The sequence below is a fragment of the Barbus barbus genome, assembly GCF_936440315.1.
Source record: "Barbus barbus genome assembly, chromosome: 2".
NCBI lineage: Eukaryota > Metazoa > Chordata > Actinopteri > Cypriniformes > Cyprinidae > Barbus > Barbus barbus.
In genome coordinates, this window is record NC_136730.1 from 43987364 (window position 1) to 44006639 (window position 19276).

Genomic DNA, 19276 nt, shown 5'->3' on the forward strand with positions numbered 1-19276 from the left:
TGGTCTCTTTAGATTCAGTGCACCATGCCGAGTCGAACCATATCCAATTGTCCCATGTCAGCCATTTTGACCATCTGCCATTTTGAATTTTGTATAAAAATGCTATATTTTAACGAACGCATTGACATATCGTAATGAAACTCGGTATGGGTCATCAGCACGATGCCCTGAAGGAGCCTGAGAAGTTTCGAGCCAGCGCCACCTAGTGGTAAAATCAAATAGTCACATGCTTATAACTTTGGGTGTGGTCGACTTATTTTCACGGGAGTCACCTTTTTTGACTCCTGAATCCTTGCCGAGTCCAGCGATACCAAACTAGCCAGATTTAGTCTTATGGTTTGTACAACGTTGCATTTTAGCGCTTAAAAAACATTTACCAATATCTTAGAAACCGTTACTCCGATCGACACGAAACCACCGTAGGAAATTCGGAAACATAGCATGCCAGTCGCACATTCATGCCCAATTGCCAAAATTGGCACAAAAATGCAAACAAAGTCGACAGTCAGTAATTTTTTGTCATCTCGTATATAAAAATGTCTATAACTCCAAAACAAAATGAGATATTTTCACCAAAATTGACACACTCTAAGGACACACAAAAAATTGGTGGGATTGTACCATTTGGTGGCGCTATAATTGAACAAAACATGAAATTGCCATTGACTACAATGGAGTATTTTGATATAAAATGCTATATTTTACGAATACATTGGCGTACCATTACGGAACTTTGTACATACCATTGAGACCCTGACCTGAAAGTACTCAAAGTTTAGAGAGAGTGCCTCCTTGTGATGCCTCCTTATAATGAAATTTTAAATAAATGCTAATAGCTTTCTGTGAATTTTGCCTATTATAAGGAGACTGGTATTAATAGATTCCTTGGGTCATGCTGAGAACAGTGATACCAACGTTTCCATGGTCAGCCAAACTTCCAGTCCACCATTTTGATTTTCTTTTCACCAAATTTGATCATGGATTTTGTGTCTTTAGACAAAACCGTTTTCGCATACTACAGCAACGAATTTGAGGCGTGATGCCAAAATGACACTTGAGGCTATATCTCTGCAATGCTTTGGCATATTGACACCAAACTTTGTGTGTACCATTGTCACCTCACACAGAACACACCACATCGATTGCGCCACCTATCGGTCAAACGTGATAAGCCATTAAGTCATATTACTAGAGGTTTATATATGATTTTTCAGCCGTTTTTACTAAAATAATCCTAAAATGGCTTAAATTAATCATTTCTGCAGTTGGTCTGATGCTCCATGCTATGCTTAGCTCCTCATTGTGCTGCTGGAGTGCTTGGCCCCGTAATTGCTGCTTGCAGCTATATTTTTAAAACTATTTTTAATGATGAACTTACAATTTAGTAAATTTAAAATATATTAATTTTAAATAACACATTACAGTTAAAATTATAATTAAGTACTTTGTGTGCTTTAATTTGTTAGTCAAAACATAAAAATTAGTGCACTACTTTAAAGCACGACAAAGGATTATTAAAACTATGATTTAAAATGTGATCTATAGTAAAACTTTTAATTTGACATTATAAAAATGGTAACTTAAAAGTGTACTTAAGTGTGTTAAGAAACAGTCATAAAAGAGTCACTTAAGTGGCCTTTTCATTGTTTTTTTAAATATACCTTTAAGATTTTAAGTACACTGCAAGTGCACATTCAATACAATTAAGTGCACTTCTTTTTCACAAGGGTGAGCACGTTTTTGATGATAGGCCACTTGATATACAAAGTTTTTGTTTTGTTTTTTAAATGTGATGACATTTTCTGCAGAAATGATCTGTATCATTTTCCCTATATGTTTTTGACTCTTTATGACAGAAGAAATGATAGACACATCCAAAGTGATAAACCAGCTGCTCCATCATGTCGGCGCCATGTGCATCCATCAGCTCAACCTGCTGGCGGCCAGCAGTAATCTGCACTTGGGAACCTTTATAGGAAAACAGCCCATGGAAGCCTGCCATTTCAACTCCATATGTGACGTCATGGAGAAGGCCATGGTTAACGGAGACACCTGCATCATCCGCTGCATTCTGGTCGTCTTTCAGGTGGGGTTTCGCTAGATTATTTAAAACAGAAAAAATTTAAATGACTTTCAATCAATTTTGATGAAGCTGTTCTGTAGTAGTGGTAATTTTGTTAATGGAAACGATGTATTTTTAAAAAATTTTTATCCAGGTAGTGTTCCAGTTTTTTAATCTAAATTCAGAGCAGAACCGGGACTGTGTGAAGCGTTCAGGACTGTTGCTGTGGCAGTTACTTATGGCTCCTCACGATCAGATAGAGCCAGACATACAAAAAGAAGTGTGTCTCGCCATCAGGTGAGCCTTAAAATTAAGTCAGAAAATAATAAATTCAAAGAATATCTGCAATAACTATAAACCATTTTTCTTTTTTCCTCATTAGCTCAGGTTTAAACACCTTGTACCAGAGCGAATCGGAGTTGAACAGCCTGCTAAAATTTGTTTTCACAGAGGGTGAGAATTGCAAATAGACACACACAGTACAGAAATCACAGTAACACTTTACAATAAGGTGTCAGTTGTTGGAAGTCGTGGGCTAATGGTTAGAGAGTCGGACTCGTAATCCAAAGGTTGCGGGTTCGAGTCTCGGGCCGGCAGGGATTGTAGGTGGGGGGAGTGAATGTCCAGCACTCTCTCCACCCTCAATACCACGACTGAGGTGCCCTTGAGCAAGGCAACGAACCCCCAACTGCTCCCCGGGCGCTGCAGCATAAATGCTGCCCACTGCTCCGGGTGTGTGTTCACTGTGTGTGTGTGTTCACGGTGTGTGTGTGTTCACTGCTGTGTGTGTGTTCACTGCTGTGTGTGTGCACGTTGGATGGGTTAAATGCAGAGCACAAATTCCAAGTATGGGTCACCATACTTGGCAGTATGTCACTTCACTTAACATTAGTTAATGTATTAACTAACATAAACAATGGACAATGCATTTATTACACTATTTATTAATCTTTGTTTAATGTTAGTTAATGAAAATACTGTAGTTCATTAGTTAATGCACTGTGAACTAACAAATAAATAATGTTAACAAACACAACTTGTGATTTTAATAATGCATTAGCAAATGCTGAAATTAACATGAACTAAGATTAAATAAATCTTATTCATTCTTAGTTCATGTTTACTAATGTTGCTAACTAATGAACCTTATTGTAAAGTGTTACCCAGAAATCATACTTAATTATAAGTCAAGTTAGCATTGAACAATTTCATATTGATGAGCAACATGTGCCAATAATTACTGTTCTTTTTTTTCTCTGTAGGGGAGAAGAACAGTGGTTTGTCTCAATTACGGGATGTTATATTAAACAACCTTGCTAACCAGTTACAGAGGAACCGCTTTGGTAGTGAGGATGATGACCACTACAGGTAGCAAGTTTCACTACTCTTCAGACGGAAAGTGCTCGAGTTAAATTTAAATCGCTTGCTCTGTTCACTTCTGTATTTTATTCTACTGCTAAATATATACATTCAGTTTCTTGTCAGCTCAACAAACATGTGGTGTCTGTCATTCACCTTGATAACGGATTGTAAATGTCTGTAGATGTTTTTGTGGTTAATGTCTGTCATGTGCAAACACTTTCGCCCTTCTTCCCCTGTAGGCTGAAAGATGAACTGTTGCAGTGTATCTTGAAGACTGTAGTGCGTGAGTCATGTCTGCTTATCACCAAATGTCAAACCGTTTCCAAGGAAGACCTTCAGAAGCTTCTCTCCACTGTACCTGTATGTGACTTCCACATAAATGCATTTAAGAATTATTTTGTGAAGAAAATTTTCATTTTTACTTTTTATTTAACTTTTAAGTGAACTGAATTCATGTTAAAAGATGCAGTTCTACAAGCTATTAGCTTTCATAATTTTTTTTTCCCTTGTGAAAAAGAAGTGCACTTTAGCATGCTTTAAAAAAAGAGCACTGTTACTGACATAATATGCTTAAGAATACATGCACGAACTGAAGGTAAAGTTTTCAGACACTTAATTCCATGTTAATTGCAATAACAATTCTAAATATTTTGTAGCTTAAATTTAGATTAAATCAAATTAGCTGAAATTTAGATTTTTTTTTTGACCCACCTATTTATGACTTAAGTACATCTTTATTTGTAATTACATAATCACTTCTATGGTCTTTGAAATATGGTTAAAGTACTGTTGAATGTACTGATAAGCATTTATGATGAACTAAAATATAGTTTAATAGTTCACGTTAATGTGATTTCTAATTAAAACTTGTATGTCAGTTGCAATTTAGTTAATTTAAAATTCATTAAATGTAAAATTAAATAATACACTACAGTTAAAATGATATTCAAGTACTTTACATGTGCTTTAGTATGTTAGTCAACATCAAAATAAGTGTACTTTAATGCACGACAAAAGATTATTAATCAATGATTTCAAATGTACTTTAAATCTTTTAATTTGACATTATTGCTAAGGTCACTTTTTAAAAGTGTACTTAAGTGTGTTTAGAAACAATCAGGAAAGTGTCTCTCTTTAAGTCACTTAAGTGGCCTTTATTTCATTAATATAGTATCTTTACTTTACTTTTACTTAGTCATTTAGCAGACGCTTTTATCCAAAGTGACTTACAAATAAGAAAAAGTAACTAAAACTAAAAGTTAACACTCTGTAAATACTCTATACACACCCATTTAAGAAAATACAGAAATTAAATAAAATTGACAAATGCATACAACAACAACATTCCAATAATAAACATATAAAGGAAAAAAATTAATAAAATAAAAATAAAAAGCGATGGTCGATGGTCTTTACACTCTTTGGTCTTCACACTAAGAGGACTTCACATGAGGGCTGCCGCGACCGCTGCCACGGTATAATAAACTTTTTTTATACCTATCTAACAAATCACTACTAGAATTCAGCTGAACCCACTTTCCTATTAATCACTAAAAATGGCCAAGCAAGTGCACACACTGACAAGATACGCGATACAGTATCTCCAAGTATAATTTTTTTTTTTTAAATACTCTTTTAGGATTTGAAGTACACTAAAAGTGCACATTCAGTACACTTCTTTTTCACAAGGGACAATACAGCCATAATTTGAAATAACTGTCTTTTTTCTGTATAAATTCATATAGTTTGCTGTGTCTGATTAACTGACAGCACTTCCACATTAACAGGTAGCGTCACCAAGCTTGCGTTATTTAATGGCTGTGCAGAACCATTTGCTCAGCAACACCATCCTGCTCCACCCGGATGACATTGATGATAGTGACAGCTCCCTACAAGGGGAAACACTGAAGGTACAGGTAAACATCCCCTTTAAAAACCCTACGGTCTCTCTGATTGGTTAGTGTGGACTGCCGGTGGCTCCATCCAGGAAAGGAGGAACATACAGGCATTCATTGCATTGGTATTAAATCAGTTCATTATAGTGTGGTCTCTACTGTGGTGTGTACCAGATATTTTTCATTAAGTAATTCAATATATTTAATGTCCATTTTATTTATTATTTGCCAAACTGTCATGTGATAAGCACTGGTAATGTAAGTTTCTGTAGTAGGATAGGATTTTCGATGTGGGTTAACACTTTCTGTTTTCTTCTCATTAACACATATTAGCAGTGTTCTAAAGCATAGTGAGCTGCCTTGCTGTCTACATAGACAGCTGCCTTCTAAGGTAGCATCCTAACCATTTTAGAACATCGTCAGTGACTGATTTGAGATGCACTAGGCCTAAATGGGCAGCATCTCTCATAATGGACACTCGCATGTACCACACAAATAGCACTAAATACTTCTAAGATAACAACACAGCAATTTAAGAAAAAATACAGCAGTAGCATATATACAGTCATGGCCAAAAATATTGGCACCCTTGGTAAATATGATCAAAGAAGGCTGTGAAAATTAATCTGCATTGTTAATCCTTTTGAACTTTATTAAAAACATTCACAAAAGTCTAACCTTTCATTGGATAATAAGAATTTAAAATGGGGGGAAATATCATTATGAAATAAATGTTTTTCTCAAATACACATTGGACACAATTATTGGTACCCCTAGAAATTCTTACGAGTAAAATATCTCTGAAGTATATTCCCATTCATATTTACGAGTTTGAGCACTCCAGGGTGATTATGAACATGAAATTATCCAGCCATGGCTTCCTGTTTCACAGAAATATAAATAAGAGGGAAAACAAAGCCCAAATTCCCTTAATCATCCATCACAATGAGAAAAACCAAAGAATATATTTCTGATGTGCAGCAAAAGATAACTGAGCTTCACAAATTAGTGAAGTGGCTTTAAGAAAAGAGCTAGAGCAGTGAAAATTCCCATTTCCACCATCAGGGCAATAATTAAGAATTTCCAATCAACATAAAATGTTATGAATCTGCCTGGAAGAGGACGTGTGTCTATATCGTCCTAATGCATGGTGAGGAGGAGAGTTTGAGTGGCTCTCCAAGGACCATAGATGGAGAATTGCAGAAAATAGTTGAGTCTTGGGGTCAGAAAACCTTAAAAAAAATTGTCAAACAGCCCCTACATCACCACATGTTGTTTGGGAGGGTTTCAAGAAAAATTCTCCTAGCTCATCCAAAAACAAACTCCAGCATATTCAGTTATCAGACACGACTGGCACTTCAAATGGGACTGGCTTCTATGTTCAGATGAAACTAAAAAATGAGCTTTTTAGCAGCAAACACTCAAGATGGGTTTGGTGAACACAGGGATAAAAAGTACCCCATGTGCACAATGAAATATACTGCTGTATTTTTGATGTTGTGGGCCTATATCTTGTTTAGACACATAGCATCATGCATTCTATCAAATACCAGCAGATAAAAAAATCAATAAGTGACTGACTCTGTTAGAAATCTTATAATGGAACATGTTTGGATCTTCCAACCGTACAATAATCCAAACACAAACCTCAAAAATGGGTCACTGAGCACAAAACCAAGCTTCTGCTGGCCATTCCAGTCCTCTGACCTGAACCCTGTAGAAAATGAGTGAGGTGAACTGAAGAGAAGAAGCACCGTCATGGAGCTGTGAATCTGAAGGATCTGGAGTGATTCTGGATGAAGGAATGGTCTCTGATCTCTTGTCAGGTCTTCTCTAACCTCATCAGGCATTATAGGAGAAAATTTAGAGCTGTTAAACTGACAAATGGAGGTTTCAAAAAGTATTGAATAAAAGGGTGCCGTTAATTGTGGCCAATGTGTATTTGAGAAAAACATTTATTTCATAATGATATTTCCCCCCATTTTAAGGATTAATGCTACAGATTAATTTTCACAGCCGCCTTTGATCATATTTACCAAGGGTGTCGATATTTTTGGCCATGATTGTTGATATTGGGTTAAATTCTGCATTAATTGGATTGAACCATATTTATCAATATATCATAAATTGACCCTGATGTTTTGATGGGTTTATTTTAACGTTTTGGCTTTGTGTGTAAACTGGAAATATGTCCAAATTTTGAGGAGAACTGTGCTAACCCAATTCACAGGGCAGCGCACTAAGATTTAAAACAGAGCCGTTGTACCTTTCCTTCCCTAAACGAGCTGAATGATTGTTTGTGTACTTAATCTTAAGAGTGTATTTTAAGAAAACATACTTGCAGATAATATAATATTAATGAAATAAAAGGACACTTAACAGAACCTTTCATGACTATTTCTTAAAACACTTAAGTACACTTTAAGAGTGCAATTTGCACTAATATCAAATTATTTAAAAGTATGTTTTAATTATGTTTTCATCTTTTGTCATGCATTGAAGTACACTTATTTTGATTTGTTGACTAACAAATCACATGAAAAGTACTGGAGTATAAATTTTAACTGTAATGTGTTCTATATTACACTTAAGTTAATACATTTTAAATGCACTGATCTGCATCTTCATCATTGCAAATGTTTAACTGCAAATATATTTAAGTACACTATAGCCAGATTTTAAAAATAGAAGTAATTATGAAATTATAAGATGTACTTAATTCCTAATTAATTGGGTCAAAAAGCACTATAATGTTTAGCTAATTGTATTTAATATAAACTTAAACCATAATACATTAATACATCATCTTATTCCCAGGTGAAAAACAAGTGCACTTCCATAATGTACTTAAAGTGCTCTATTTTCGCGCACTAATTTTGTACTTAATACACTAAAAATGATCCTTTAGTACTTCTTAAGATAAACTTAAGATCATCTAAGTGTACTCAACTGTGCTATTTTGAGACACCATGAATATGAACTAAAATGCACTTTTAGCATACTATCTTTGTATTTAAAAAATGTATTTAGCTACCACTTGTAGTACACTTGAACCCATCTTTCATACACTAGTACACTCAAGTGTACTACAAGTGGTAGCTAAATACATTTTTGAAATACACTTATTAGTGGTAGCTAAATAATTTTTGAAGTACTCTTTGTTTTTTGTTTTTTTAAAGTATGCTAGAGTGTTCACTTACTATTCACAAGAGTTCTGTAGCAGCTGTAGATGTTCTCTGAGAAATGTGTGTGTTGAATGAATGTGTTCCCGTCAGGAGCTGCAGACCAGCATCCTGTCACTTGCCTCTAAGATCCTGGTTGGATGTGATGAGGTTCTGGAGACGCTTCAGCAAGTCACCAGCTCCCTCATCAACAGCAGCATCAGCGATCGAGAGGCCAGGTGCATTCAGATATCAGCAACACTTTGGTGATGCTTTATTTGTATTTGTACATGTACTGAAGCACTTTCCTTTACTTATCTTCTCTACACTCTGGGTTTTTTTATGTCAAGACTGAGAGGACTTGAACAGGTGACGAAGGCCACGATGTTGGGTCACTTGTTGCCGGTCTTGTTGACATCACTGATGCACCCGAACCTACAAGCCCTCACGCTCGCTGACGCTCTCATGCCACAGCTGGTCCAGCTGGTCCTCTATACGAGTCAGGTGTGCATGTGTGACTAGAATATACTATAATAATCCAGTTGTAAATATTATGATAATGGATGGAAAATACAGGTGATATACAGTGTATAAAAATAAATTTATCTCAATATTTTTCATCATTTGGACAATATTTGATATACGTAGCATCTCAATGTTTACATTTTTGCCTTCAAGTGTCTTTAAAGTACATATTATTAAAAAAAATATATTGAAAGAAACAGGGTTTAAAAAATGTAATTGTTAAATACAAAGCTAATCAATCATCAGAATATTCACAGTGATGATTAATTTTATATCACCAGCAAAATAATAGTAAATATTGACCAATCACCTATTCAGTGTACACAGGTGCCTCATGTGTTTGAAAGAAGTCTCTTTTCTCAACAAAGCTGTATTTATTTGATCAAATATAACATAAACGTGAAACATTTTTACAATTTAAAATATCTGTTTTCTATGTGAATAAAATGCAATTGACTGCTGTGATCAAAGCTGAATTTTCTATTTTCTATTTTAATATGCTGATTTGCTGCTCAAGAAGCATTTCTGATTATTATCAATCCTGAAAATAGTTGTACTGATGAATATTTTTGTGAAAACCTTGATTTTTTTTTTTTTTTTTTTTCATTTTTAATCTTTACTGTTACTTTTGATCAATTTAATGCATGCTTGCTGAATAAAAGTATAAATTAAAAAAAATTATAATAATTATAAAACTCCTGACCCTAAACAGTGTACATTGAAATTTGTACATTGGATTTTCATGAATGTGTGTTGTACATTTTTAAATAAAAATAATTAATTGTAAGCCATTGATGTTGTTAAGGTTGACAGCTCTGTGTCTCTGTCTATCCAACAGACTGCTTTGCTTCTAAAGACACATTCACCATTATTTGTTGAGGATTCGCCGCTAAATCAAGGCTCCAATCCACCCTCGTTAAATGACAGGTACATTATTTGCCATTTTTCTGAACTTTTTCGGTTTTGCAGTTTTTATTTTTTATTTTTTATTATTATATCAAAAGAAACATGTTGGACAAAAGCATCTAGATTATTCATTCACAAAATGAAGTTGTTTTTATTTTAGTTTCCAGATTCTGGAGGAGAGAGAGGAGCCGGGCTTTCTGACCGGCCTGAAGATCCCTGCCCCATGGGCCGCTGGGAAAACCGTGGAAACTGTTCATCCGGTGCGAGACAACTACAAATTTAAAGAAACAGTGCACATACCTGGAGCTCGGTGTCTCTACCTCCGCTTCGACCCTCGCTGCTCCTCACAATACGACTATGACAAGGTTTCACGTTTCGATTCTCGGAAACTGCTGTTCTCATTTACAGTGGAATAAAAGCGTTACATCGAATATTCATGCTCATAACCTCTCTTGTTATTCAGCTGGTGATGTACGCCGGGCCAAACACGAATAGTCGTAAGGTGAGTGAGTATGGAGGAAACACCATGGGTTACGGTAGCCGCAGCGTCTTAGGAACCGGATGGCCCAAAGATCTGGTCAAGGTGAGGAACACACACACTTTTCATCAGATGGCACACGTTCAGTGGTTAAGAATAAAGGCAGGTGGAATAACAACACAAAATGTGTTATAATACTGTTTTTTTGGGGGGGGGGTTTATATTTGAAACGGGGCTTTCTTTAATGTCATTTATTAAAAATATCCGCCTTTTGATGCACTGTTTACTACAATGTCAATGGCAGTAATCTCAAATAGCGTTTATATTTAAATAGCTATTAATGGATCTTTTATTGATTAAAAATTTTTTTTGGTTGAACTTTTGTGTTTGTTGAATCCTGAAGCCTGATGAATCAAATGTGCAACAAGAAAATAATTTTTAAAAGTACAAATGCATTTAGTCAGATTTCAAAAAATGGTGTGCTTAAAAAAAAAAGAAAAAGATATATATCTATATCAAAATCAAAATAAATGTATCAGGACACCAGAGTGCACATTCAAAAATTTTTAATGGATCGATATCCTTAAGATGTTTATGCAACCTGGACATTACATAATGTGTAAAAAAAATGTATCATGTAAATATGCAATTCCTTTTATACAGTATATGAGGTATATGCAATGCTTAATGTAACTTCTGTTCAATAAGCCTTTTGCTTACTCCATCTTTATGTGCATTGCTTTACATTTTTCTACCTTAATTCTACTTATTTAATTTTTCTAGATTTATATGACCGTAGGTTTTTATTTAATTCTACTTATATACACCAGAGAATACAGAAAAATTATTCAGTACCTGGTGCTTCTTGAAATGATACCAAATTCCTTGTGTGTTTGTGCACACTTGGCAAATAAAGCACATTCTGAATAATTTAAACAGTCTACAGATATTAATGCTTCTAATCTGATGTATTTTCAGGTGGAAGGAGATACTGTGACATTCTCTTTTGAGATGAGAAGTGGACGTGAGCACAACACCCCAGATAAAGCCATGTGGGGTTTCTCATGCACTGTCCGAGCGCAGGTACCCAATGTATCACAATGTGTTATTGTTTATTGAACTGTTGAATAAAATTAATATTGCATTTGCAATCATGTAAATGTTTGGGGAAAAAACAGCACAGCATCATTTTAAATATTAAATGAAAACCCATACACAGGCATTTTTTTTGCCTCATATCTTGAATTTTAGATAAGCGTAGCTGCATTCTAATAGGCTTCATTACACAGTCAGTCGTCCTGCATGTTCATCAGCAACTGCATCATTGTAAGAGGATGAACAAATCTGGGCAGGTGCATTAAATGCTTTAATCATTTTAACACGTTATAGTTAATTGCACCAAATAAATCGGCAGGTCTAATTGAAATGAAAATAAACTAAAAATGGGCAAATGTTTCACCTTTCTTGTTTTCGCTGATTCTGTTGCTTGTTTCAGGAGTCGTCTGAGGATGTGTCCGGTGGGCTGCCCTTCCTGGCTGATCTAGCTCTGGGTTTATCGGTGCTTTCCTGCGCCATGTTACGCATCCTCTATAACGGCCCCGATATCACACGAGAGGAGGAGGCCTGCCACGACCTGCTCTGCTCCAAACTACTGCAGAGGTGTGCTGCTTCACCTGCCGTGCACAAACACTGTAACATCAGCTGCTCTTCAGTGCTGCACTCAGTGGTGCTTGTGAAGACAAGTGCTTAAAACCCGTCTGAATGCAAGCTTCAGATGTTTGCTGCTTTTACAGGGTTTCTAGTCATTTAGGCCACATTTACGCTGCATGTTCAAGTGACCCAATTTAAAAAAAAAAATCCTCCCATGATATTACCCATGAACATGTAAGCAGGAAAAAAGCACATGGATTCTGATATTCTCAGATCGGTTTCAGGCCTCATGCATAAATCTGATATGAGTCGGATACGTGCATTTGCGTCTGCCGTGTAAGCGGACAGATCAGATATTCCCGTTAATGCATCGTACGTCATTGAAAAAGTGACTTTTTGAAACATCTCGTGGTACAGATATATCTATAACAAATTAAACATCTCTAGTTGACTAGCAGGCTTTTGACTTTGTTCATTTGCGTTAAATAAGAGGCGATCTGGTGCTAAAATGTGTTGCTTTTGAAAACATCCTGAGTGCTTGTTGTCATTGATGCACGCTTTAGTCCCGTTGTGGAGATTATAGTGAAATCACAAAATAAAATGCCCTGCTCTTGATATACAATCACTGATGAACACATTTGGTTTTGAGGACGAAATCCTATGCAAGGGCGGATTCGAACAAGTTTTCTCAAGTGAAATTGTCATTTTGACCCCCTTCTACAAGGTAATAGTGGATTACTCAGTGAATAAACATCCATGGGATTTAATATTTTGGCTTTCCTCATTATATATGTTTGTTTTTCTTCAGAAAAAACATGATAAATGTCTATAAAACTGTCATATTTGATCAACTTAATGCATATTTGTTGAATGAAAGCATTTATTTCCTGCTGTGTAAGGTGTCAGTGGCAGGTGGAGGCTAATGGTGCGATCTCTCCTGCCCTCACGCCGTCTCCGTCTCCTCTGCCTTTGACCATTGATGAGGAGCGAGAGTTCACCTATCCTTCAGACATCCTCGTCCCTCCTCCAGGCGCTTGCTGTGAGCTTCCCCGCATCCACTTACCCCTGGGCATTATGGGCCGCCTGAGGGAGCTGTCTGGAAGAGGCCGGCCTCAGTTTCGCCCCAGCATCAAGTGAGCACATGATATGGACACTACATATTAGGGGAATGTAACTTAATGATAGCAGAACATTTAACTGTAATCAGAAATGCATCTTGAAATGTATAGAGGACTAGAAATCCCATGGAATCAGTTATCAGTAAAATATTAATTAAACACTTTACAACTTGCCTAATATATTGACATATTTATTGTTTAACAACGTTTTTCAAACAATTTTATTTTTAAATAAGTACATATTTCATTGGTTGCTTTTATATGATCAAATGCAAAATTTAATATTCAATAAAGCTGAATTTGAAGACGGACAACGGGAAAGGTTAAATAAATAATATTAAACAATATTTTATATAAAATTATATATAATTGTATTGTTATACTACAAATTTAAACATATAATCAACAATTTTTAATACGTCAGCAACATTTTACAGTAAGGTCCCATTTATTTATTTATATATATATATATATATATATATATATATATACATACAGTGCGTGTGTGTAAGTATGAAGGTATTTATCATAAATAAAATTTATAAATGAATCATTAATAAAAATAGAGTTGTTTTTTTGTTTCTTCATGTTAGTTTACAAATGGAACCTCATTGTAAAGTCTTACTAATGTCTATTTGTGTAGCGATTTATTTGCATTTTTGGTTTCAAATAAATTTCTATTCTATTCTATTCTATTCTATTCTAACCTCCTTAAAGGCAAACCACTAAATTCTCAATTCTTACATCAGAAACTTATATTCAGCAATCTTATACTGCTTTGAAATATCTATTGTGATAAGTGTTACACAAATAAATTGAAAAGCGCAAAACATGAATAATACCTTCTTAATTGTGACTCAGAGAGGTGATCCGTCCTGATGTGATGGAGGAAGTGATCGTGTCGTGTGTCATAAAGCACTTGGGTCTGGTGGATGCGCTGCAGTCGCTGGTGAACTTCCAGTACAGAGAGCTGCACAGAGAGGAGCACAACCTGCTCTGCAAAATCATGGCCGAGACCTTCAAGAAGATCAATGCAATGGAGAGACAGTTACAGGTGAGTGTTACAGCAGCCACAGATGCAGTGCTCCTCATATTCATACGGTGTGATGCTGTTATTGTATCCTGTGTCTGTGTTTGTTTCAGAGCGTAGCTGAACTGGAGCAGAAGTGGCAGAATGAAGTAGAAGAAGCTCAACAGGGCAAACTGGAGAACAACTCTCCCTTCTTCCACGACTATCACTTCTTTGAGGTCAGTAATGTGAGACATATAATCGTTATCCTTCTGAAAAGAAGTACACTTGGCATAGCATTAATCAGAATTAAATCACTGGAGCTAGCGCGATCACAGAACGAACGTGAAAAAAGTGGCCATTTGTTTGTATTTTTTGTTGTTTTCTTAAAGATTTATAACCAAAGCATCGATGTTTTACCAGTTTTACAGTAATAAGTGATCCATCATAATGAATTAATTTGTCAGGATTGAAAATTAGTCTCACAGACATATAGTGGTACAGTCGTGCAACTAAATAAATACACGATTGTGAGCCTATATGATTCGTCTGATTTCTTCAAGTGGTCATATTTACCATGTTTACTATGGTAATGGCTAGCGTGCATAGTCTTTTGCATCGCATATAAATATTTCTTCCTCGTATGGCTATCATAATCCACATCGGATCGCGAAGAGAAGTCATTTCAATCATCCGCTGCTGTCTGAAAGTGTTTGAGCTAAACTTATTTTAAAAGTCTTTAATGCTGGTGTTATAGCGGTTAACTCTGCCTTTGTTCATAACCACTCCTCAAGCCCCCAGAAACCCCCAGCCGTCGCCCATCAGCAGTCATTAATAAGTGTACTCATGCAGAGCCGCCAGTTCCTTTTAAGAGTAATAGATGCATTAGTGCTTGAACAGCTGCAGAGTGTGGGAATTGATCAGCTGTATTCAGTGGTTTGATTCTGCTTATGTTGTAATTAGGAGTTGCAAAGATCGATTCTTTTGGTTTGTCTTGTGGCCCACAGAACAAAATGAAGGAGCTGGAGCTTCTGTGTTCACTGAAGGAGGTTCCCCTGGATTGCACTGATCCAGAAAATGCTGTGATGGCTCTGAGGTATGATGTGAAACACATTCTGACTTCCTGTTTTTACACCCACACTACTGTTCAAAAGTTTGGGATTAGTACTGTTTTTCTTTGCAAAAATGAATCAGATGTGACCGAAAAGATGATTATAATGTTACAAAATATTTCTGTTTCAAATAATGTTATTCTTTCGATCTTTCTATTTATCAAAGAATCCTTAATCAAATTAATCAAATGAGTGCAGCCTTGGTGAGCAGAAGAAACCAGTGTTATTGTAGTTAACTGAAACTAAAACTGGAATTAAAACTAAAACCATACAAAAACCGTTACTTGAAATAAAATTAGCTGACATAAAATGTTTTTTTTTCTTGTAATGTTTTTCATTTTAATTTAGTTTAACTTGATGTATTACAATAACTAAACCTAAAACTGAAAAAAAAAAATATATATATATATACATTTATAAATTATGCTAAAATGAGTGGGGAGATCTCTCCACCAGTAGGGAACATTTAATGTAAAAGTCTGTGAAAGTAATTTTGTGCCTTTCAAAAACAGTGAAAAAAACTCTCACAGCCCCCAAACTTTGGAATGGGAGTGTACTTATGAAACTATTGGTATTTCAGATAATTGTGATGTGAGCCTGTGTGTTTTGTTTGAATCAGAGAGAAGTTTTTCCATGAGGTGAACTCCACGCAGCAGCAGAGAAGCTCCGTCCCGCTGGTGAAAACCAAAGCGCTGGTGAAGAGCCTGATCAACCGCTCGGAGCTGCTGCTGCATGTTACCATCGCACCGCAGTGCAAGAGTCTGTCCTCAACTCCAACATGCACACCAGGTGACTCTCTCTCACACACACACACACACACACACGCCTGCAGAAACAAAAATACAAATGCGCTTAACGGCCCTCTGAACCTTTTCTGTTTACAGCCTGTAAGTCGGTGTCAGACACTAAATCGATGGTTCCTGTGGTGAAGCAGCCCGTGTTCCTGCGCAGTATGTCCGCTCCCTCAGATTTGGAAATGATTGCCAGCAGTGATGTGGAGTTCACACATGGAGCACAAAGGTACCTCAGACTCAGCAGAAGCATCAAATCACAGTTAAAGTTCAAACAGGTCTAATTTCTGATATATAATACAGCCAAAATATGCACATATCAGTAAAATTTTATATTAATGATCCAAGTTACTAATAAACAATATTAAACTATATTACTCTGTATAGTTTAATATTATTTTTAAACTATACTACTTTGCAGAAGTAATTATTTCTGAAAACTGAATTATGCATTTACTAAAATTTATGCATTTATTTATTGATTTTTGCATCGATTTTTATTTATGCATGAATTTTTTGTGAAACTACTTCTATGCCAGCTGAATTTGTAGAGTCGCTCAAAGTTCAGTTCCTCAAAAACATGACTGTTTGTTCAGAGGAGGGAGTGTTCAATAAATCAATTTGTTGTGAAGCATTTAGTGATGTTTGTGGTTCACAAATTACACGTCTTTTTTAATGTTATGTTAATTATATTTTTTTTACACTGTGCTTATTGCTTTAATAGGTACATTTGGGTAAAAAGCAACATGGTTCTGTCATTTTTGCAACTAATTGTTTGACTGTCTTAACATTTATTTATGCATTTATTTTTATATTTATATTTTATTTGTTTAATTATAATTCAATAATTTGTTGTAAATCATTTAATTGTGTTTGTGTCAATTTTATTATGTTAATTTGTTTTTTTTACTTATTGTTTAATTAGGTAATTTAGGTAAAAACGTAAAATGTTGCTACAATTTTTTTTAAAACTAATTGTTTGGCTGTCTAGTATTTATTTATGCATTCATTTATTTATGCTTTTTATTTTATTAATATTTAATCATTTGTTACTAAATAATAGGGTTGGTATCATTTGAATTTTATCAATTTCGATTCTTATCGATTCCCAGTTTTGATTCCGAATCCGGTGAAAAAATGTAATGTTAAAATAGGGGTCCCCTGAAAAAAGTTTGGGAACCATTGGTCTAGACCCTGAATATAAGATGACTGTGTTCGGGTCAATACGGTATTATTATTTATTTTTATTTATTTTCTTTTTTTTGGCTTATTGCTTCAATAGGTAAATTCAAAATGTTGCTACAATTTCTATACTAACTAACTGTCTGTCTGTCTGTGTAGGAGGCGCCTCCATCCATGCAGTCACCGGAGCAGCTCCTTTACTCTGCTGCAGTCACTGGTCATTGAAGACAACAAGGACAAGCCCACATACAGCGTGCTGCTGGGACAGCTGTTCGCCTTCATAGGAACCACTCCTGATCAGACCGTAAGATCAGACTCATTCAGCTGGATACTGGTGTTGCTCACTGACAAACATCAGCACTTAAAGTGCATCTTCTGCCTGCAGGTGTCCAGCAGCAGCTTCCTGTCAGCGGCTCAGACGCGCTGGAGGAGAGGCCGCACCCGGAGACAGGCTCTGGTCCACATGAGGGAGCTGCTGACCGCCGCTGTCCGGGTCGGAGGAGTCACTCATCTGGTCGGCCCCGTCACCATGGTGCTGCAGGGCGGACCGCGGTACATTTAACCTCAGATATTTACACAGACACAGTCGTTTTTCGAAAGAAATTAAAAGTTATCAGCAAATCAGCATATTAGAATGATTTCTGAAGGATCATGTGACACTGATCAGCTTTGATCACAGAAATAAATAAAATTTTAACAGAAATTCACATAAAAAAAACAGCTATTTTAAATTGAAATAATATTTAACAATTTTACAGTTTTTCCTGCATTTAAATCCTATCATATAAATGCAGCTTTGGTGAGCAGAAGAGACTTCTTACCAACCCCAAACTTGTGATTTTTGGTTTAAAATTGTTAGATCAATCCGCTGATCGTTGCATCTCTGCTTTGAAGCTTCAGTTGTCCATATGAATGTGTGTGTGTGTGTGTGTGTGTGTGTGTGTGTGTGTGTAGAGTGGAGGAACTGACCTGCGGTGGCATGATGGAGCAGGTCCAGGAGGCCTTTGGAGAGACCATGACGTCAGTGGTGTCTCTCTGTGCCCGTTACCCAATCGCCTGCGCCAACAGCATCGGCCTGCTGTGCACCATCCCATACACCAGGCAAGCCCTTATTTCATCAAATCAAATATGCAATTATGTAACAGGACCAAGGTGACGTCAACAGAACAGGAAATTATTTCTTCTTCAAAATACACTGATTAGTATTATAGCAACAAGTAAATGTTCAATTAAAACTCCAACTTTCTTTTACAGTAAAAAGTGCTAGTATCATATATGTAGTATTAAAAATACTATAAAGTAGCATTTATTTTTATATTTTGAGTTTAATTTTAATTTTAATTTGTTTTAGTAATTTTGTGCTTTTGTGATTTTAATTTTTTTTCTTTTTTTACCCTCAATATTTCTTTCTTTTTTATTTCATTTTTAGGTGATGAATAATGCAGTTATTTTGATGATGAATAGTGTTAAATGTAAAATCCCAACTTGCTATTACACAAAATTTATGTTTTCATTTTAGCTTTTTAAAAAAATATTTGATGTGCTTGTGTCATTTTTATTAGTTTTTTCCCTTGCTGTTACAGTAGCAGTGTTATTTTAGTATTATTTACATGCTATGGTAGTATTTATTAACATTTGAAATGCATTTTCAATGAAATACATTTATTCCGTTTTCATGGTAGTTTGTTTGAGGATTTTTTTGTGTGTGTGTGTTACTGCTTAATGATTGAAATCGCACAAATGGCCTTAAGCAATTTAACTAAATGAACTGTGAAAAGATTGTTTTCTGAAACATCATGGACGGAATTGTGTACATTTTATAATATTAAAATTTAAAACTTTTTTAAATTTGTAATATTTCACAATATAGCTGTTTTTTTTTGTTGTTGTTTTTTTACTTGATTTTGATCAAATAAATTCAGCCTTGATGAGCAGAAGAATTAATTCAAAATCATTAATAACTGTAATGTTTCCAAACTTTTGGCAGGTACTTTAATAGTGATAACAATTCTAGTAATACTTTAT

General features: G+C 35.5%; 1 protein-coding gene across 1 annotated transcript in view; it reads left to right on the plus strand.

Moving 5' to 3' along the window:
• Window positions 1-19276, plus strand: part of hectd4 (HECT domain E3 ubiquitin protein ligase 4) — a gene marked incomplete at its 3' end in the record, with an annotated part of 79719 nt that overhangs the window by 16874 nt on the left and 43569 nt on the right. The window contains exons 12-33 of the mRNA XM_079436454.1: window positions 1857-2086; window positions 2217-2359; window positions 2445-2515; window positions 3325-3430; window positions 3664-3784; window positions 5212-5340; window positions 8595-8719; window positions 8831-8984; window positions 9844-9932; window positions 10072-10276; window positions 10375-10494; window positions 11368-11472; window positions 11885-12048; window positions 12939-13172; window positions 14019-14211; window positions 14301-14405; window positions 15174-15262; window positions 15898-16067; window positions 16163-16298; window positions 17411-17555; window positions 17637-17803; window positions 18206-18352. Of these exons, the coding sequence (XP_079292580.1) occupies window positions 1857-2086; window positions 2217-2359; window positions 2445-2515; window positions 3325-3430; window positions 3664-3784; window positions 5212-5340; window positions 8595-8719; window positions 8831-8984; window positions 9844-9932; window positions 10072-10276; window positions 10375-10494; window positions 11368-11472; window positions 11885-12048; window positions 12939-13172; window positions 14019-14211; window positions 14301-14405; window positions 15174-15262; window positions 15898-16067; window positions 16163-16298; window positions 17411-17555; window positions 17637-17803; window positions 18206-18352 (3148 nt within the window). The remainder of the gene's footprint in view (window positions 1-1856; window positions 2087-2216; window positions 2360-2444; window positions 2516-3324; window positions 3431-3663; window positions 3785-5211; window positions 5341-8594; window positions 8720-8830; window positions 8985-9843; window positions 9933-10071; window positions 10277-10374; window positions 10495-11367; window positions 11473-11884; window positions 12049-12938; window positions 13173-14018; window positions 14212-14300; window positions 14406-15173; window positions 15263-15897; window positions 16068-16162; window positions 16299-17410; window positions 17556-17636; window positions 17804-18205; window positions 18353-19276) is intronic.